The sequence below is a fragment of the Chroicocephalus ridibundus genome, chromosome 2 (assembly GCF_963924245.1).
Source record: "Chroicocephalus ridibundus chromosome 2, bChrRid1.1, whole genome shotgun sequence".
NCBI classification, from domain to species: Eukaryota; Metazoa; Chordata; class Aves; order Charadriiformes; family Laridae; genus Chroicocephalus; species Chroicocephalus ridibundus.
The window spans coordinates 145,885,459-145,906,087 of NC_086285.1; the positions used below are offsets into that span (position 1 = coordinate 145,885,459).

A 20,629-nucleotide genomic window follows, 5' to 3' on the forward strand; every position below is an offset into this window, starting at 1 on the left:
TGCTTAGCAGACTACTTCCAGATATTAAAAAGGAGATGAATCGTATCTAGAAGCAGCCCGCAAAGATTTTCATTGCCGTGAAATCCTAAAGTATTTCTTATTTTGTCTGCTTTTATCCTCCTTCCCCTTGTACATCAAATAGATGTGACCATACTTGCAGTTCAGAGTCATTTTCCAATCAGTAACATACCATGTGTAAGGGTGGGAATTTTGCACAGTTTTTAAGTCTTGATGAAACAGTTTGCTGCTGGAAGGAAGGCAACACAGTGATGGCAGCAGAAAAAGATAGGACAGTTGGCTAGTATGTTTCCAGAATTCCTGTCCAAATTATTTCATCTCAAGGTCAATTCACTTTGTGAAGCCAGAGGTAACACAGACCCTTCAGAAATCCAGCCTGTAACAACTATCCTCTCCCATATTCCCTTCAGCAACTGGGACAACTTAGCTGTAACTGCTTAGGGATATACTTTGTTACCAAATGCGGAATTTGGCCAAAACAGAGATGCAAATAATTCCTGGGGGAAAGAAAACTAAACTTAGTCATCTTGAGCAATTTATGAAGACTTTCCACCACTCTTCCCAGCCTCTGAGCATTTAAGCATTTCGACATTAATGAAGACAACCAAGCGCCACTGACATATGTATTTTATTTATTGAGTTACATTAGAACGTGCCATGCATTGAAGTGCACTGCACTTTACAGTTCAGTGAACAAATAAGGTTCGGTCATCAAGTCTCCTTAGACTGAAGGGGATCTGCAAGATAAAAAAAATATTAAGTTATGCTGGACAAACTTTGTGCTCCAAGGAAAACATATTAGTATGTACGAATACAAAGCAATAGAGAGAAATGTTTATGTGGTGGTTTAGTCTAGAGGAATTCCCCCTGTTATTTCCTGATGGTTTAAGATTCACACACCCTTCATGTGGCAAACAGAAGTGAAACATGGAACAAATCAAGAGCTGGAACAATACTGCACAGCACGTCAGATTCACTATACATGCTGCACTGATAACTGAATCAATCTTGCTAAGGGCCTGAAAGAGAAAGGAATGCAGCTTTCAGATAGGAGCCAGAGAGGAAACAAGTGGTGTAGGCAACCTACCAAGGAAGGAAGAAAACCTAATTCAAACTGCTTCTCCACATTTTATTGAACGCAATCCAAGACCAGCTGCGCTCCATGACACGAGTCATGCAAGAGGTTAGCACCAAACTCTTGAGCTTGCCCCTTTATTCTATTACTTAGTACACTGTAGAGGTAGGAGACTCCTCAAATTTATACTTGCGCTTGGTTTCCATTATCAGTATCACCACACAACATCCGTGCCAAGTAGGCAAAACTGTAAATTCACACATTGGTACCAAGTTGCCTACATGCCCAGCAGGAAAAAACTTGGTGCAGAGTTCCAGGCTAACACCGCAACTCAGGAATTCTCCTACCCCACCCTTCCCTCAATTCTGGGGCTAAGTACCCATTCCAGAGTGAGTACTCCATGAGCTTAAACCACTGCATTTACTGACACATACAGAATATATTCCAATAAAACGGGAGATGTAGATCCTGCATGACCACTGTACCCTTTAGTTAACTATTCCAAAAACGGCATCGAATTCAGCCTCCATACAACTTCCATAGCTAAGATTTAAGCCACTGAGGCAAATGAAAATGTCTTCCAGCTGTTCTGTGTATTTGTTCTTTTCAGAACATTTTAAATACTGGCATTGTTTTCCCCTTCCTCTCTTTATGTACTCATGTGCAGGCACACAAAAAAAAACCCCTCTTTCTAGAGGGTGAGTGAAAGAGAGTGAAAAATCTAAGTTCTTATCTAAATAGGCTAAGGAATAAGAAGCATCAGCACTTCAAACAAAATCACATATAAAGATTTGTCTTTCACATTTTTCGTTTGAGTTGGTGCAATTAGGGAATGGAAGACATGTTTAGGAAACATTTAATTTTAACAGGTGCACACAATGTGCAACTTTTTTTTTTTAACTGCAAATGGGAACATAAGCTGCTCAGAGTGGAGCTCTATTTGCACTGAAAAAAATCCTGCTCATGATTCCAATTAAATATTCAACATGCATCCTTGTTGACAGTGTTTGTTTCAAATGATTTTACCACCAGATGGCCTTTCAGAATACTCTGATGAAGGCCACCTGACTAAAGAATGCAATTCTAGTGTCTAAGAAAAGTTTAAAAGTGCCTATATATTAGCATTGGATTGAACCAGAGGCAGAATTACCAGGATTAAAGCCAGGTAAATTTATCATTTCATTATTTATCTTTGCTGCAGTCACAGCTAAAAATCGAAGTTTCCCCCTCACAAAAAAAAAAGAAAAAACAAAAAACACACCAAGGGGACTGCCACCTTTTTTTTTTTTAAAGTTCTTAGAAGAGCTGGAGCTCTGCTTTTTTTATGTAATTGTGTTATGCAGAAACCAGACAGTTGTAGATTGTGACACAACAGAATTTAGTATTAATAGTGTTAAGTACAAATCTTTTATTCAATCTTGCTCCTTTAAGCAAACAGGCTGAGAAAATCCAGCTGGCCAGGATAATTAGAGCCACAGATTATCATGTAATGATCACAATATGAAAACATTCCAAAAGAATGAAAAAGCTATCATTCTCGATTAGTTTGAAGTCATTTTAAGAGAAGCAGAGAACTCAATGTAAGAAATCTGGATCAAGAAAGGGGGAGGAATTCTTTATTGAGTTGTCACATCATGAGTTCGTGTAGCTTAGTGAGTGTGCTTATTAATAACTATGACAAGGTTGAAATCAAGACTTTTTTTTCCCTGATGTTACAACAAGAAGTAAGGGAGAATAAAGTTTGGTAGTCTCCAAACAAAAGGTGCTAGGAAAATACTATTGTAACAAAGTTGTATTCAAGTTTAATTCAGTACGGCAAAAATCTGAATATTAGTCCTGTATGCTTTTGTGATTTTTTTATATATTTTTATATATATGTATATGTATTTAAATATATTTCCCCTCATGACTAGTTAGCTTCCCCCTCTCACCAACTTCAAAAGACAAAAGGATATGTAGAAGCTCTCTCTGTTTCTTACATTAAGATGGATGCTACGAGAGAGAAACAGCCTCTCCCTTTTCTCATTCACTGTTCTACCACAAGTACGTAAGTAGCAGACAGAGGCAGCCAGAAGCCAAGCAGCTCAAGATGCGACAGCATCAACAAAACAGTGATATCGGGCAAATCTTACAGCTTCATACAAAAGTTTTGTCTCCTCTCCACTGCTGTGTGAGGAGGGAAAGGCCCGGCATCACTCTGTCCAAGTCTTCTATATCACACCAGTTAAACACAATACCCAAAAGGTATTCAGGAGCTTTCTATTCTGCCCTTACCCCTCGCTCCCCAGTTCCTGTATTTCTTCATGTTTTTATTACCCAAAGGTCTCTCGAGTGCAATTTGTATCCTTTCTCTTGGACAGCACCTTTCTATTTGATCAAAAAGGAAGAACCTCCAAATAGCACAACGTTTCACTGAAACAATCTACCTTCCTCTTGTTCTAATGCAGAGTAGCTTATTACCTGTAAATGCAGGTTATGATCATTTGGGTGGTGCAGACTCAAACACACCAGCTGCTCTCATGGCTTCAAAGTCCTTCATAGGATCATAGTTTTTATAGAACTCTGCATAAGCTCGTTTTCTGGGTTCAGCAACTCCAAACTGGAAGGTAACACAAAAAATTAAAGCTTGCAAAGCTTTACAAACAGATTTTTTTTTTCTATTAGTGCTATGATTTGTATCAGTGGACATCAGTCTAAAGAGCCTTTAGTTCAAATTAGTAAAATATTACTTTGTTCCTGTTCAAATCCACAGTACAGGCTACCTGATCATTGGTCAGAAAAACAAATGTCTGAAGTGAAACCTTAAAAAGAAAGTCTGTTACAAGATAGCAGCACATTACAGATGTGTACAGATACAGGAACACTCTTCTTATGTTGATGCTCGTGTCCAATGCCCTCCCTGCTAATAGTTTTATACATAAAACATGCCATTATGGCAAGTTTTGTGCCTGTGGGCAGCTGCAAAACTATAACTCCAGATAAAATGGCTTCCAAAACCAATGTATTACATTTGAGCTACACTGTAAGTCAACTACAGAAGCCTGGTAAAATTTTACAAGGCTGCCAAGCCACTCTTACAGCTCATTGACATAAAAAGACACAATCCTGACTCCTTGGATGCTCATTCACCTGAATGACATGGATATGCTCAAAAAGCCCCCAAAAATGTGAAGAGAAGTCCAAGGTGGGTTTGTTCAACAGTATCTAACATGTAACCAAGTAAATCACTACTGCGATCACATGCTACTTGTTCTAAATATCGTCTGCTGCCTTACTAGTCCCAAATAAGGTATAAAACCAAATAAGTTATAAAATTATATTGTAAGTCTGACCACAAACAAGCCTGCCTACCTCTTAAGAGATGTGTTAAGTAGATGCTGAGCTTTAACTGTGCAAGCTTATTGTTTCTGATAGAGATTCGTTGATCTCTGAGTCTAAGTTCACTGTGATATTTTAGTGATGAACACACTGAAATTAACTTCTAGTCACTTTTATCAATGGTTTCCCAAGTACTCAAATGCTGCAAATAGTATATGAATGAGTTCAACGGGCAAAGCAAGATCCATTTCTTCCACAGGAATTCAAACTGTATTACTTTGTGTATGAGATCTGAGAATTATTTAGTAAAAGGCACTCAAGAAACACCACCAATCTTATCTTTGTCAGAAGTCTCTTAAGGACCACAAAAATGAAACTCCAATTCATAAATAGGGTTTTTTTTTGCCGGGTAATGCTCTATTTCCCCACGATGCTTCAAAAGAAAGGCTAAAGGGACCATACTAGACTACCCCACACTGCTGTCTTCAGTGTGAAGGATGGGTTTTCCAAATTTGCTTATGTGCAAGTTTTCTGAAATCAGTCTAGAGATAAAATAAGACTTTGACGACTCTAGCGTCTTGGATACCATGACAGAGAGAGACACAGACTATCTAGAGTTAATGGGCATCAATCGTGCAAATGATTAAGAGTCATCTGGGACTAGGAGACTCAAGGTTAAGTTGTCACGAATTGCATGATCTTGATCACACAGCTTAAGGCATCAGGTTATTCATATCACTTCTTCAAATGAAGATTAGGAAGATTTATTTATGTTCTGGAAACGTGCTTACAAAAACATATTACTAAAGCTTCCTGATGAGCAGCTCAACCAAATCTCAACAAAAAAATATTATGAATTCTTAAAACACTCTAATGAGTCCAGTTTGTAATTGAATGATTACAGATCTCACCTTGTACAAAGCCGCACATCCCACAGATACAAAAAATGCCCCAAATAGGTGAAACTTCATCCGCCTGGCCAAAAGGCGCCGCATTTGTGGCTTAGGCAACAGTGCAGACGACATGGTGATTGTATTTCCTAAAAGAAAACAAAGAAAAACAAAAAAAAGAGAGAATTATGGGACAAGAAGCTCTACTTAAACTTCTGTATTGCGCTTTTCCTATTGTGTAATAATCACCTTCACAACGTAAGCAACAGCTCTCCTCTATTTGACTTCTCAATGGGAATATATAAGGGACAAAATTCAAGGACAACCTATTTATGACGTGAATCTAAGTAAGTTTTTACACTCCTTACACCAAGTACTCATGGAATCAAAACTGGCCTTTGCTATTCATACTAAACCCTTTCCTTCCTGCATGGTCTACCACTTTAGGCCTGCTGTCCTGGTGTTTACATCAGAAAACATTCAGAACATTGACTATATTTTATCAATTTCTAAGGAAAAGCTCATGCCGCTGGAATTAGTTTGTGGTTTGTAGGATTTTTTTTTAAATCACTGCAGACCTTATTGCATTAAAGGATTTTTTTCTATTCGGGAAGATTTTACTAAAAATCTACCAGGCCTGAAGCAGGCGGTTCTCTTTTAACACCAGTTAAAGCTGGGCAGGGAGCGGCTCCCAGGCCGTGCTGCCCGCAGGGTGCTGCCTTCTGTGCGGCCTCCGGAGCTCACAGGGCCCGGGAAGGAAAACCAGGTGGTGGCCCAGCTGCCCCCAGGGCGTTTGGTGCTGCCATAGCCCTGCACAATCGCTCTCCTCTCACCCTGAAGAGAAATCACCACAGACCCCTCTCCGGCCCGGCCGCAGCGCCGTGGCCACGCTGTGACAAGCCCCGCACCGGTTTTCCCCCTCACAGAAGGCGCTCCGGCCCCTCGCTGCCCTCCAGCAGGGCGCCCGCCGCCGCAGGGCCCGTCCCCGCCACCCTCAGGGACGCGCAGAGGTCACGGGCTGCCGCGACGGGCCGCGGACGAGGGGAGAGCGGTGGCTGGCGGCCGTTGGGGCGTTGTGGCGGGGGGAAGAGAGGGGACCCGGCGGCGGGGAGGTGGGGGGAGACGGGATAGGGGACGGAAGCGCGGCCTCACCTCAGCACGGCCCCACCAACGTCCTTCCGCCCCGCCGGCCGGGCACCTCTGCGGCCGCGCTACCCCGCATGCGCCGGAGGCGGTGGCCTGGCTACGGCGAGCGGCGGGGCTCAAACCCGGCAACGCGCGCGCGCCCTCGGTGGCGGAGGTGGGGGGGAGGGGACGGTGTGGTACGGAGGGGCAGCGGGGAGGAGGGCGATCGGTCTCACCCTGTCGAGCCGCATCAAGGAGGAAGGGCGGGTCGCCCACCCGAAGGGCGACCCGGACGACGCTGCAGTGCCGAGGGGCTCTGTGGGGACCCTTCCAGCACTTCAGGCCTCCGGGGCACCCAACACCCCCGTCAGGCGCAGCGGGCGCCATGCGGCCTGGCCTGGCCTGGCCTGGCCGCCGCCGGGGCCCCTGGTCTCTCCCGACGGTGCGCTCAGGCTACACCCAAGTGCTGTGCCGAGCAGAGGCCTTATGAGTTCTTGTCAAGATAGGGCAATAAGCAATTAAAAAAACAACAATAAACCAAGAAAAATCTCAGTAAAAATGCCTTCCTCCTCTCTTATTTGTTACTTCGGCGACTGCATCTGGACTCCCCTGTCCCCTCCTGGTCTCCCCAGTCCCACTGGTGTGTGGGGTGTGGGCCTGGATGGTGAGGGGCAAGGGCACACGAGGGCAGGCTGAGGGAGCTGCTTCTGGTCATGGGGGTGGTGAGACACTGGAACAGGTTGCCCAGGGAAGTTGTGGATGCCCCATCCCTGGAAGTGTTCAAGGCCAGGCTGGATGGGGCTTTGAGCAACCATCTAGTGAAAGATGCCCCTACCCATGGCGGGGGAGTTGGACTAGACGGTCTTTAAAGGTCCCTTCCAACCCAAACCATGCCGTGAGTCTATGGAGTGCCCTCAGCCCTCACGCCAGCAAAGAGCCCTCACAACGCTATGTGCTCGCCGCCCCACCACTTCCCCAACAAAACCGTGTCTTCTGTACACATCAGTCGCTTTTCCAGATCTCCAGTGGCCACCAAACCCAAACAGAATACACGAATTAATAATCTTTGTAGAGTTTGCTAAGAATGATTGGCCAAGCCTAGAAACAAAGTAAGCAGTTTGTAATCCTTTCTAGATATTCCTTAGCCAGTTTTTGTACCTTTCTTGGGAATGAGGCACGCATGTGCTTTGCCCAGGGTTTCCACCTAATCACCACCTGCATATGGTATTGTCGTTGTTTTCCTTCTATGGGATTTACACTAAATGCTATAAATTCCTGCCTTGAAAAAATTGAAGCCACTCCTGTGCAGCGAGGTATCCATTCAAGCCTTGCATTCCCTTGCCAAAGCCAGCAGATCCGGACATCAAATGACGAGAGGAGACAGGCCCTTAAAACTGAAGAGAAGTTGCTTTCCTTGATGGGATTAAAGAAGAAGAAAGTGTGAGTAGAAAATTGCGGAGAGAAATCATACAGCCGTGACTACAAGCTGGGAGAACGGTCCTTGCAACAGCAGTCTGAATAGATGGAATTTGGACAATGTTCCTTGAACTGAAGAAAAGTTTGTTACAATAGTTGAGACCGAAATGAAGAATGTCTGTCCAAGAGTTTTTCCCGTGTGGATTTACACGAAAAGCCAAATGTTAATGTCATGCAGAAAGAATGACAAGATGTATCTATAACCTGATTGGGGGGGTCTAAGGAAATACCCGGGTCCAGAAGGGTGCTGCTGTTCCCGAGGCGAGCTCATGCAGTCATTTGGTGAGACCAGGAAAGAAATGGCAGGGAGAGTTGTCTAGGGAATCTTAAAAGCTCCACTCAGCTTGCCCTAGTATTACGCAATGTCAGAAAAAGAGGGTACGAAATTAATTGGAATAAAAGCGTAGCAGGTTTCATGGCTACTATCGCTATAAATGATATATGAGGAATTTTCCTATAAACATCAGTCTTGGTGAGACAGAGTAATTTGGTGGATGGACCTAGGTCTGCAAATAAAAAAATCTTGATTGCTGTTTTCAATAGCTTACTTCATGGCTGGCCAGGTCATTAAATTCTTTTCTATGTGATCAGTTTCCCCATGTGCCTGAGATACTGCTGGCTAGGCATCTTTGTGTTATAGTTAAGATGCTAAATGAAGTGCTAATTGTTATTATTCTTTGACGTCATTACTGTGGAATATACAGCCAGCTCCTTATTGTTCTGTATAAAGGGCAGTTTGGGACTGTGCAAATAAGGGATAAAAAAAGGACAGAGGATACACTGGAGGAAGAGCCACGGAAGGAGGGCAGAGACAATCAGCTCCGTTACGTTAGTGCACGGAGTTGCTTCCTATCACTCCAGTTTCTGAATGGATTATAAGGCTGAATGAGGTTTTGGACCCATGCATCCAAATGCAGCAAAGCAAATAAACCTTCTGAAAACACCAAGGCATACAATACAGAAACAACAGCAGTTACTTTCTTCCGAGTCCACCCGGCCTCGGGGGTGTCTGGCACCTGCTTCAGTTGTCTTTTGGACATGAATATCAGGACTATTTGCTCAAAAGGTGCCACAGTTACCAAACTAGAATCCACAGTCCTCTTTCCCTCTCCAAAATGCTGTAGTGGCAGCAACAGTTGACGCTTCTTCATGGTGTCCTCGAAAGGGATCATCTTTTCAGGAGTGAAGGCAGGCATTAATGCTAAATCATTTCTTGCTTGTGCTCCATTGAAATTTAAAATAAAATTTACCTCTGACTTTAGCGAGAGAAAATTTAGGCACTGAATCCTTGTCTTTTCCACAAAGAGTGCCAGCTGTGATACTTAGCACTGTGCTTTCTGTGGTGTGGACTGGAGCCGACTAGGAATAGGACTGTGACAAGCAAGTGATTTTGCATGTGCCACAAAAAGTCTTTAGATAGTCATAATCTGGATCAAATTAGAACCAAAAATCTACTGGAAAAAGATCACATGGGACATCAGCAATCCCCTGAGCCAGCTGCATGCCTAAATAGTTTAGTTTATTATAAAATCTACCTCTCTATCACAAAAGAAAAGAAGTTAAACAATGTTATGTGCCACATATGAAAATGCATACATTTGTGCTCCTCCTCCCCTTTCTGTGCCAGAAATTAACTAAGCGAGTACTGTCTTACCACGGCTGTGTCGACATCAGTCAATGGTGCTGTGGAACAAACAAAGATACTGTGGCACAAGAAGTTATTTAACAGAATTGGAATGGCAGCTGTACAAAAAAAATGAGGGTGAATCAATGATTCCTAAATGGAAAAAGTCAAAATTAGTAGGGGGAAGAAAAATATTTTTGTACTTCCAAAAGGGCATTATAAACAAAGGAGGAAAAAAAAAGCAAAAGTTCAAATCAGAATAAATGGAGCGGACAGGGATTTCACAAGCCTTTGTTGATTTTATGCATGCTTCTAAAATAGAAAGACGTCAAAAAAAGAAATTTCTTAAGTTTTGCTTAAAGAGACAGATTTTTAGTATTTCTTTACACATTTAATAGTGCTATAATTACATGAATGATCCTGTGTTTGGTACCGCCATGAGCTATATTGTTAAAAAAAGACTCAGCTATTGCCCAAGTTCCCAACTGGTGGTCAAGACATGGCTAATGTGGGTGTTCAGGACCAAGAACTAGAAAACAAACCAAGTTCGACATCTGAGACATTAACATTCGCGTGACACTTTTCCCCCCACTTTCTTTTCTGGCCTATGCTTCTGTATTAATTGTTCTCACTCCAGAGTCCTTCAGGTTCGGAGGGCCTATCTGAAACAAATGCACCGCTTATTTTAGCAACAGGAAAACCTTTTTTAGATAAACTCCGTTTTTAAACAAGTAATACTCTATATATTTGTCATTCTTGCCTAAAAGTTTAACTTAGACAAGTCTAACTTCATCATTCATTGCCAGAAACATTCTACATTATCATCCGGTTTCTTAGAAAAACACAAAACCACACCCTCAGGAACACCTCCTTCCAGTCCCTGTGCCTTGCTCAAAGCCCTTTAAATGATGCTAGTATTTTTCTGTCGTTTGTGATTTCAAATGTTATGTAGCCTGTGTGCAATGGAAGTAAGGTCATCAAAGACGATGTTTTTATGCTGTTCCTTTACTCCTCTGTATTTTCATAGTGGTACCTTACTCTGAGAAAGTTTTTCCATTCCCCATCCTTGTTTTCTCATGAACCAGCAGAGTTAAACCACCTTTACAGACAAATACTCCAATCTACAGTTTAACCAGTCAACACATTAAATTGTTACACGTAACTCGGTCTCTACAGTCCCATCTCAGCAACTGACAGCCCATCAGATGTTGGCCACAAGCATTCCTAGCCTGGGTTGAGATCCAGAGTGTCCATGTAAGAACGGCACGGGAGCAGAGTTCCTCCTTTTGAAAATGAAAGCAAGGACCACAACAGGAGGACAAAAGGCCGAGCTTTTCACACTCCTTTTCAAAGCACAGTTTGGTTGATGTGCTGTGAGATGGTTTAGTTTCATACAAGGTGAAATTCTCTAGCTCCAAACATCACCTGCCATATGGAAACAATGGCTGCGTGGCCTGCCCAGCAGACCTCCTGAGTCTGTACACACAAGCACCTGGTACATTGACCAGTGCTCTCCTCCTTGGTCATGGATGCGTTACAGTAAGTCTGAGCAGAAGATTCATGGGTACCCTTCAGTAGCCCAAAGACATTGAAAAAAGCAGTGTTCTTCATACCTTGATAGGGTTTAGACCAGACCTTTTATTAGCTTCTGGTTTTCCTAGATATGACCGGTGATCATCTGACCTCCAGGAAACTGGAAAGTGGCCAAGTGCTGCTGCTCGTACAGCTATCATTTTGTTCAAGGAATTAATTCTGACAGAAAATGACAGACCAACTTACCCGTGGGTGTAAGACAGTTGCTGTGAAGTGGGAAAGCCTCCTTCAAATGGAAGATTGGACTCACTGTCCACAAGTCACTACATTTGGCCCCTTCCTTGGTTAGGTTCAAGATGCTTGCTCTGGGCAGCTCTTGGCTCAGTGTGCTCCTCTCAGAGGAGTGAGCTGCGTGGAGGGAAGAGGCCTTGCTCAGGTTAGGGACTGCACCCCGAGAGAGCGACACCTAAAAATTTGCAGCTGTAGGATTTTACCTAGAGACATCTATGCCCTTTATTTGATTTAACGCAGTACAGTACAGAGCACATCCTGACAAAAAAAGACTGTCCCAGGTCACGTGTAAAGTGCCACTTTTGCAAGTGTTCCCTGTGGCAAGTTTTTAGTCCTTTTCTTATAGGTTTCTAAACCTCTCATTTTAGTCTGTTTTGATTCACGTTGAGGTGATGACATGGTAAGTGTTAGGAGATGTTGGCAAGTTTTCCTTTCTGGGTCTGAAATGGCAGTCTAGAAGGAGTTGGGGGGTGCCTCTTTCAGATTTGTTGGGACTCGTATCATACTGCAGTAACGTCAACCAAATTGCATCCATTTATGAAAAGAGAGTTCATGAACACAATTAAAAACAAAAATAAAATAACAAGAACCCCAGAGATTATGTATTTCTTGACCCCTTTATGACCTGGTGAACAAATTGTGAGCCTGAAAGCTTGTCCGTTGTTTCCAATTACATCACCTGGTCTAAGAAAAGATATCCCCTCTTCCTAAAAAATGCCATTGCTTTTGTTTATTTTGGTGTTGGAAGAACATATGATTTAGGATTGCTGTGTTGTGTAAAGGCTTTATAGCTTTTATTTGATATTTGATGGTACTGAAAACATAATAGATTTTCTTTATAACCATAACTTTGGCAACACTTGAAGTCCCAGCAGCCAGGGGGTCCCTGACTGCAAAATCCCCAGTGGAGCTAAAATCCATTTCAGATTGTGGTCCCAGGTTTGAAAGGTGAAGCACAGTCAGACGTGTGAGGCTTCCAGAAAGTAGTCAAATCATCTTTTCATGTTTGTTTTTTTTTTAACAAACTTGTTATTGGCATAAACTTTAAAAAATATGTATACTTAAACCAGCCTGTTTTAACTTTACTGTTTTGTTTGAAATAATCTAATTAGGAAATTGTGGATCTCAGGTTTCTACTGCATTGAAATTTTTGAGCTTCATGATTAACAAAACTGGCAATAGATAACAGCATAAGCAACCTTAGTTAAATATATTTTGATTAAATGAGTTCAGGATACATTTTCCTAAGACAAATTTGGCCATGTTCAATACGGCATTACATGTAAATGTCTGGAAAAACTGCAATGTTTTTCCAAGCAGGAGGCATGAGATTACTATAATCCATAGCCTCCACCGCAGTATTAATTAGCATGGCTCACTAACCAGGGACGTAATATTTGTAAATGAAACTCTAGAAGGGCATCAGTAAGGAACAGGATGCTGAAGCCAAATGGAAAACACGAACCAATAAAAAGGCTGAACTAGCTAGAAGTGCAAGCTCAGCCTTTGAAGTTAGTTCAAGTACTGCATGCTTTAATTTTGGTGTAATCTTATGATGGGGGTACAAACAAGAACTCAGAAACAGATTTTGTAACATTTGGCCCAATTGTAGATGAATCAGTTTGTTGATGGTTACCAACAGTTGCACAGCCAGAGAAGCTGTGGTCTTTGTTAAAGTAGATTGAATAATTGGCTTCAGTGGGAGTTTCGGGTGCAGAGCAAATGAAGTGTCATGGCCCTTGACTGTCGTAAGATTCTTTAGCAGAGGCTAAGCTTTTGCATTCAGAACAACCTGGATATGGATTCAGAGAAAATAACTCCCTCAAGGGTTCAGCTACTCGCTCCCCTGCCCCAATATGGGTCTGAAAATACGTAGTCATTCCTGGCAGATGTGCGTATCTTATCTGTTTTTAGAACCCCTCTGATGACAATAAGGCTACCAATGGCTCTCTGGGCAGTTTGTTTCCAGTGCTTAACTCTTAACTTAGTCTCAGAATACAATCTGTGATTAGTACTACATTACCTTGGCAAGCCCAACTAAACCTATGCATTTCTGTGTTTTGATTTTGTTTTGCTTTAGGTTTGGTTTGGTTTTGTGGGTTTTTTTCAATACCCTGTCATGTGGAGCTGCAGTGACAAAGCCATGTTTTCCTGGCGTTTCACTCAGAAAAAAAAACCCAAAAGACCACTGTTTTCATCCTTTGGACAGCTTTCTGAAGGCCTGCTACTGTCGGGTGCTGAGCACCTCTGGAGACGTGAATTAAGAGGGCAAGTTTCAATATATTCAGCAAATTTCAGGATCAGGCAGCCAGGAGTTGAGATGATCTTTGAACTGGAAGGTCATAACTGGAAGATGAACACAATCATACATACTCTCCTTTTTTAGATCAAGTGTTCAGTTCATTAGCTTGAAAATAGTAAATCATTCATCATAGTCTTTAGTGAATGGCCCAACACGTGCTGTTAATTACTTTCTCATTTGGGAGAAAAAACACAGGGAAAGTGAATTTTTTTTTCTTGCATATGCTTTCTAGAGGAAAAAGGACTCCCAATAATTGCATTTATTTTCTCTTTCCAGCAGCTGCACAGACCTCTGTAAAGAGCCATATTCCTCAACAAAGCAAGTGTAATGGCTCTGACCTCTCAAATGCAAGTGAGTACAAATGCAAACATTTTAATGAAACATGAAGACCTTCATTTAAAAAAAAATACACGGAAGAAAATGGTTGGAATATTGTATTAGGAAAAAGATGATATACACCAAACTTAAGCCCTAGGTGATTAGGACAGTAAAACAGTTTACCAAACAAGGTAATTTTAGGCATATATGTGTTTAGTGTATATATGCATGCATACAAGCACAGACAAATCCATGAAGTATAGATTTTATAGACATGTATACGTGCCTGCCCACACATATACAAATACAGAACTGTAAAGGTGTAAATTACTCTAGAGACATGACAGATTCGATTCCCAAAATACCTTTTTCTGGAATGAGTGATGTTCAAACCAGTCAGGGGCTGGGGCTTACAAAACTAATACTGATCAGTTGAGTCTCTCACCTGGGATGAAATTAATTTAGCTGCCTATAGGTGAAAGCTACTAAGAATGCTAAAAGCTTGTTGATTGCATTTACCAAGGCATAGGTACCGCAGCCTATTATAATGAATATTTCCGATGAAATCTCTGTATTTACTGACTTTGACAGATGGGGAATATTGCATAAGCTATTGTGTGCCCGTGCATTCCTTGAGTGTGATGCTGTGTTTTTTTCTTGCTTGCCTTGTCATTTGTTTCATTTAACTTTCTCATTAATGGCACAATTGCTTTGCTTTGTTCAAAAATCCTTTTCTGAGAAGCAAGTATTACTTTCTTTTTAAACTTCTTGCCAACAAAAGATTTTTCAAACGCATATGGTACAGAGCTTACTACATTTCCACTTTTCCTTTGACATGAAATGAAAACTTAACATGAGAAACGCACACAGTTCATCAGCATACTCTGAACAAATACATAATTAACATGTGGAATAAGCAATGCTGTTGTCAACGCTTTCACATATGTTACCATGAAACTAAAATATTTTAATTAGTAGAGAAATAGAGGAAAATCCATATAAAGGCAGCCTGCGCTTGACGTATAAGTTAGCTTGGCTCAATTAATATTAAAAATAAGAGAATCTCCTCTATACCTTGTCTACCCTTACGGTACTAGGACAGCTTAATGGGTCCTCCATAATTCCAACCTGCTCCAGCACTCTAGTAAATTATTACTTGGAAGAGAAGTATCCATTGTGGCCATTGTGCAAATGCTTTACTAAATCACTGGTAGAAATCAAAATGTGTGAGTTCATTAGCAGGTAGGTAGAAAGTGTAGACTTTGGTGTTTTGTATTAATCCGATGTGCTGGACTGACAGAACCTTATTTGAAGTCTACGTAATAAGAGGAAAAATAAAAAACTATATAGCAATACCATGTGGCTTCTGATTTGGGAACTACAATTTAGCCTATTAGACATGGACCTGTTCCAAATGTGCACATTCAAACAATCATGCATGAAGGAGTTAGAAACACAGATGTGAATTATAACTCTCTGAAATCCTGGGAATGCTCCAAATCAGACCATTAGAGGTAGGTTTGAACTGTGAGTACAGATCCAGATCTAAAATTTGTGTTCAAACTTGTCTTTCCCTAACATTCTTACAGCAACTACTGAATGTATTAAAACCAGCAATGTTCCATAAGCTTAAAAAAATACCAGTTAACCCCATCTTAGCTGTATTCAGGCGTGATTCACAATGACAGACTAAAGGCATTCCTTTAGAAAAACAGTAACAAAAATCATTGGTTGAATGTAACGGGACAGTTTAAACAGGTCAAATTCAAGCTGGATTACTGCAGCTCCATTGGCCACATACCGCTGCACAGTGATCAGTCTGGCCAGTATTGAACGTTAGAAACATAAATAATTTAAGGATTTTCTTTTCCAAGTTTGGGACAGAACTTTGAAACATGTCTTTTCAACCATTTTTACACACACACAAGCTGGAGTCAACAGTTTTGATCAGTAGTGTTGGGTGGGATTGAGGCTGGCCATTTCACAAGCGTACAAGTGGTAGAGGATAGAAAATGTCCCCAAGTCTGTAATACAGGATAGGGCTAAAGGCACAGAAGGAGCAATGAAGGGACATCTGCCATTTTATAGTGTTCTTAACAGCAGGGAACAGAAGGTCTCACATTTATGAAAATAACCATTTCATTGATGCTTTTATGTGTACACTTCATTAATTCAGGTTTCTCTTTTTTTTTTTTTTTTTTCAGTAAAACATGTTTGCAAAGTGAGTCACAATGATTCTTCTCATGTAAAAGATGTAGAAGGCCTGGCACAAACTGGTCTGGCACAAACCAGTCTGGCCTTGGCCACCCAATACTGTATGATAAGAAAACCAATAATTGAAAGTGGGTCTGCTGAATCTGGTTTACTGCTGTGTCTGCAAAGCACTTCTCTTCCTTGCTGATTTCAACGCCTGATGATTAAACACTAGATTTCCACACCTTGAAAGGGACAAACAAATCCACAGCTCAGGGCCTAAGACCATTCCCCATTAACAGTACTTTAAGAAGCAGCCACTAAAAAGAGATCATGAGGAGTATGGAGGCAATGACAGAGCAGCATTGTACAGACACAAATGAGAAAGCATTTTCCCCCTTTTTAAACGGCCCGGTGACCACCACTACCACCCTTCTAAACCATTGTAAGTGTCCACCTTAATAACATAAGCTGGCACTACATATTTTCAGGAATTAATCTCATAGTCTGATACTACATGTCACACAGTAGCAGGAGAGAAGTCAAAGCAAAGCGTATAAAGCCCCTTCGTGAAGTGCGTAGTCACAGCTTGTGGTGTTATCAAAAGTATTTGAACGAGCAACTTCAGGACTGTACCCTCAAAGATTATAAAATGTTTTAATAAACGTGCCAGGTCTGATGAGAAAAGTGAAATATACAGTAATAGCATCTAAGTGTAAATATTTATGAATACAAATGATGGCTTAAAAAAATTCCAAAATAGTTCCAATATGTTGCATTACTTGGGAGTAAACAAGAAAAGTAAGTCTGAATGACTATGATTAGATTGTGTATTTTGAATGCCACTAGAGCATAAATCCATCCAGAAGAGTTTCTAGGTTTGCAGGTTTTTGAAAAGATAATTGTTTTTATTGTCTGTAGCAGCAAGCTCCACAGACAACTGTTGTTCTGCTGTAGGCTTATGAAAGTCACAAGGTATACGTAGTTAAAATAAACGAGAAATGAAGTTTTAGTTTTCTAAAGGGAGAGGTGCTAGGCTTGTTGGGTAAAACTTTTCTAGCCCTTTAAAACTGCTGAGCTCACATGAGTGGTATATCAGCCTGAGAGAGAACAGAGCTCAAGAACAAGATAAAAACACAATAGCAGTGCAAGCAGAAAGTGCTATATCACAGAAGTGATATAGAGTCATCATTTAGAACAATAACTATTAGTTAGTCTCTATACCTGTTCAGTTCTCAGGCTCGCTGCTGTAACTGGTAAAAGTCATTACTTGGTCCCTTGGGACGAGACTAAAACCACTATTCCATTTCAGATGTATCACCGAATAGCAGTTATGGGGTATCTGCCATTGCATCAGATTAGATTCAGTAACCCAGAAATGAAAGGGTCCCTCTCTCTTAGTATATCCCCTGTCCCCAGTTGCTCAATATTGCTTTTAAATTAACATATAAAATGGGCATAATGATATGACATGTATTCCTAGCACTACTAATACATGTGATCCTCCTCAGTTGCATGTTAAAGACGTGGCCTATAAACAACTGTGCATGTGTGTGTATATACGCAGATAGACATATATATATACACACATATATATTTCAGTTAACATGGAGACAGAACTGCAAACTGGATTGAGGGTTATCATTGGTTTGCGGAACTTTGAGTGGATACAGCCAATTTGCAAAATTATATTCACTCATTGAAGTACATGAAGTACTTTTTTTGTTTGTTTTCTAAGTTTGATAGACATGTATGGTATTAATCACAGTAACTGTCTGGGACAGTAGTTTTTGCGTAGGCGCTGGTACATTTTTGTTAACAATTTGGCAAGGCTGGAACATATTCACAAGGAGTTTTATCATCTGTGACAGATATCTGGATAATATTTTTCATTTTAGAAGTAATCCAAGTATGATTCAGGTCAAAGCTACCACCATGAGATAAGCATTGCCTACATGTTATTTAACTGACTCAAAATACCATGAAGGCAAGAATACAACAAAACAGAAACTGACTGCCACGCTCGAACATTTGTTTGCGTGCACTGTACTGACTACAGCAGTAGAAGGTGGCCTTTCACGTGTTCTTTAGACTGGCATACATCACTGCATTTATTGCATTCCGTGATTCTTCTTTGCCTTTCACATGAATGAGTGGTAGACCACACAGTACCACATGTACTCTGATGTAGCATCACTACAAGATGCTATATTCAACCCTCCTCAGATGTACTGAGCATTAAAGTTTACTGCATCTGTGAAATTTGGGAAAACAAGAAATACAGGGACAAGAATTTTATGTTTTACTCCCTTGTGGCTTCCACCCAAGACATCTTTCTCAGGTAATGTCACACAAGCAAACGACCCAAACACAGAAGGAATGGAAATAAGCATAAAGCAAACTCTGCCTCTGAACTGTGAGGAAAGCAGGAACTGAACCAACGATCTCCCTTGCTCCTTCTGTGAGGATATATGAGCAGGGCAGCTATATCCATAAAAGAGAGTCTCTATCTTCCCTGCCAGCTTGTCTGAAGCAGTTCCCGATGGATCCCATACAATTTTTGGTCATTGTGTCAAGAGTGAAAAAGAAAAAAGACTATTAGTTGTCCTTAGCTGCTACTCCACACTGAGGAGGAAAGCACTCATGAATGGTCCTTAGCAGTAAGATTTAAGAGCTCCAAGTGAAGAACCTTTACTTCTGACAACTGAGACAAGGCTGCATGGCTTGTTCTCCTTGTCCAAGAGGTTGGGAGGGGTGGTGGAAAACAATCCCATCCCTAACGCAGGGGTAGTCCTTGGGAACTCAGCAAGCTGGAGCTCGCTGATCTGCCTTTCGCTTACATGCGTTACACACATGTAGAGAAGAATGGAGACAACAATTTTGTGGCTGGGGACTGGTGTTTAAAGCGGTCTGAAAAATGTGGAGAGGTCTGTCATTATCCCATCCCCTGCCTAGCAGTTAATTCTGCCCCTGCCCCCTCTTAATTACCCAATTAATCCTTTGGCCCTAGTCCCAATATCAACTCTGCCCAAATTCGTTTTAAAACTGTTAAAGTTGTAAAAAGAAGGAAGAAAGTAGGGACAGCTACACAAGAGCTATGAGCTCCTGCAACCTTCCATTGACTAATGCTGTGGGAGGAATGATGTTTTACAAAAGTTCTCAATCACATCTGTGTCCGGATATATTTTAAGCCTTTCATGTAGATCAAAACTCAGAAATGAGGCAGAAGGTGTACTTCGGGTCAGGAATCAGACTGGACTGGGAGCAAACCACAACAGGGTTTGATTTTATGATAGCTCAGACACCACATGAGTTAACCTTGACAAACAGAAGTTGTGTGAATTGCAGTACTGAGAACATGTTGTGCCAAGACACACCGCTTCAGGTCTGTCAGTTCAATGCAGTGTTTTACTTATTAGATCAGGCACTGAAGAACTGGGTTTGATCATAACATCTTTAGGACCAAGACCACCTAATTGTTTGCGCCATGCATACGTCGGTGGAATCTTACTCTGATTTGAGCCTCAAGGTGTACTACTAAACAGATGAGTAACACAAGAGTCAGTATCACAATCATGTTGATGTGGAACACATTGGAAGATGTTTATTTTCTACCCCTGACTAATGTCCCATAGTTCTTAATAATATTCCAAGTCATCATCCTTGCTCTGGAAACATAAGGACAAACCTTGCATCCACATTACTTTTGTGTCTCCTGCCCACCTACATTAAATGTCTCTTCATTCCCTTCCTCAGAGAGATTTTAATCTGCCTGCAAAAAGTAACAGAATGTCATTGCTGTGCTGCAGCCAGTTGAAACAGTCAGAACAGTTCTTCAATAAATGCATCAAAAAAAGAGAAACAAGGTCTGGTTGGGTCTTCTCTCACTAGCAGCCAGTCTCCCACCCAGCTGCCTGCTCACTCCCTCCCTCTCCACCCTTCCCCCCAGCAGGACAAGGGGAGAAAAGAGGAAAAACAGGAAAGAGAAAGCTTGTGGGTCAAGATGAAGACAAGGAGATTGCTTACCAATTACTGTTGCAGGCAAAATAGACTCCAATTGGGAAAATTAATTTATTGCCAATTAGAAGAAATCATTACTGATTCAGGTAGTGGGAACCAAAACCAAGAAAAACAAACATTTACACACTTAGAGAAAACACTTTTCCTCTAGTTTTCCCAGGTTCAAGTTCACTCCAAGCACCTCTCTTTCCCTCCTTGTTATTGCCACAGGTTACACTCGGTCCCTTTGGTGAGTGAGGCATTGGGCATCCCCTTCTCCCTTCTCACTCCTTTTCTCTGCTGTGGCGTGGGTCCTCCATGGGCTGCAGGGAATATCTACTCCACCACAGAGCACCTCCTCCTCCTCAACCGTCTCCACCTCCTCCTCTTCCTCTGGCCTTGGTGTTCCCTCTTGTTGTTTTTCACTCTTTTTATTCCCTCCTCCTCCTCTCTGGCTTCTTTGCTCG

General features: G+C 41.5%; 2 protein-coding genes across 2 annotated transcripts in view; both read right to left on the reverse strand.

The window, feature by feature from the left end:
* Positions 1-628: 628 nt before the first annotated feature.
* On the reverse strand, positions 629-6,577 carry LOC134512157 (cytochrome c oxidase subunit 6C). Its single transcript, XM_063327263.1, has 4 exons — positions 6,454-6,577; positions 5,323-5,450; positions 3,554-3,692; positions 629-755 (listed from the first exon to the last, which is right to left on the reverse strand). The coding sequence occupies exons 2-3, from the start codon at positions 5,434-5,436 to the stop codon at positions 3,573-3,575; spliced, it is 234 nt and encodes a 77-aa protein (XP_063183333.1). The 5' UTR covers positions 5,437-5,450; positions 6,454-6,577; the 3' UTR covers positions 629-755; positions 3,554-3,572.
* Positions 6,578-19,883: 13,306 nt separating this feature from the next.
* The window catches only part of RGS22 (regulator of G protein signaling 22), a 66,611-nt gene continuing 65,865 nt past the window's right edge, over positions 19,884-20,629 (reverse strand). Inside the window, exon 27 of the mRNA XM_063324039.1 lies at positions 19,884-19,935. Within this exon, the coding sequence (XP_063180109.1) occupies positions 19,927-19,935 (9 nt within the window). The 3' untranslated portion in view covers positions 19,884-19,926. The remainder of the gene's footprint in view (positions 19,936-20,629) is intronic.

Bases quoted from the DNA above. Each gene is read 5' to 3' on its own strand.
- LOC134512157 (XM_063327263.1), bottom strand. From the start codon at position 5,436: ATGTCGTCTGCACTGTTGCCTAAGCCACAAATGCGGCGCCTTTTGGCC. The intron at 3,693-5,322 runs GTGAGATCTGTA...GTTACCTTCCAG, and splicing joins GATGTGCGGCTTTGTACAAG to TTTGGAGTTGCTGAACCCAG.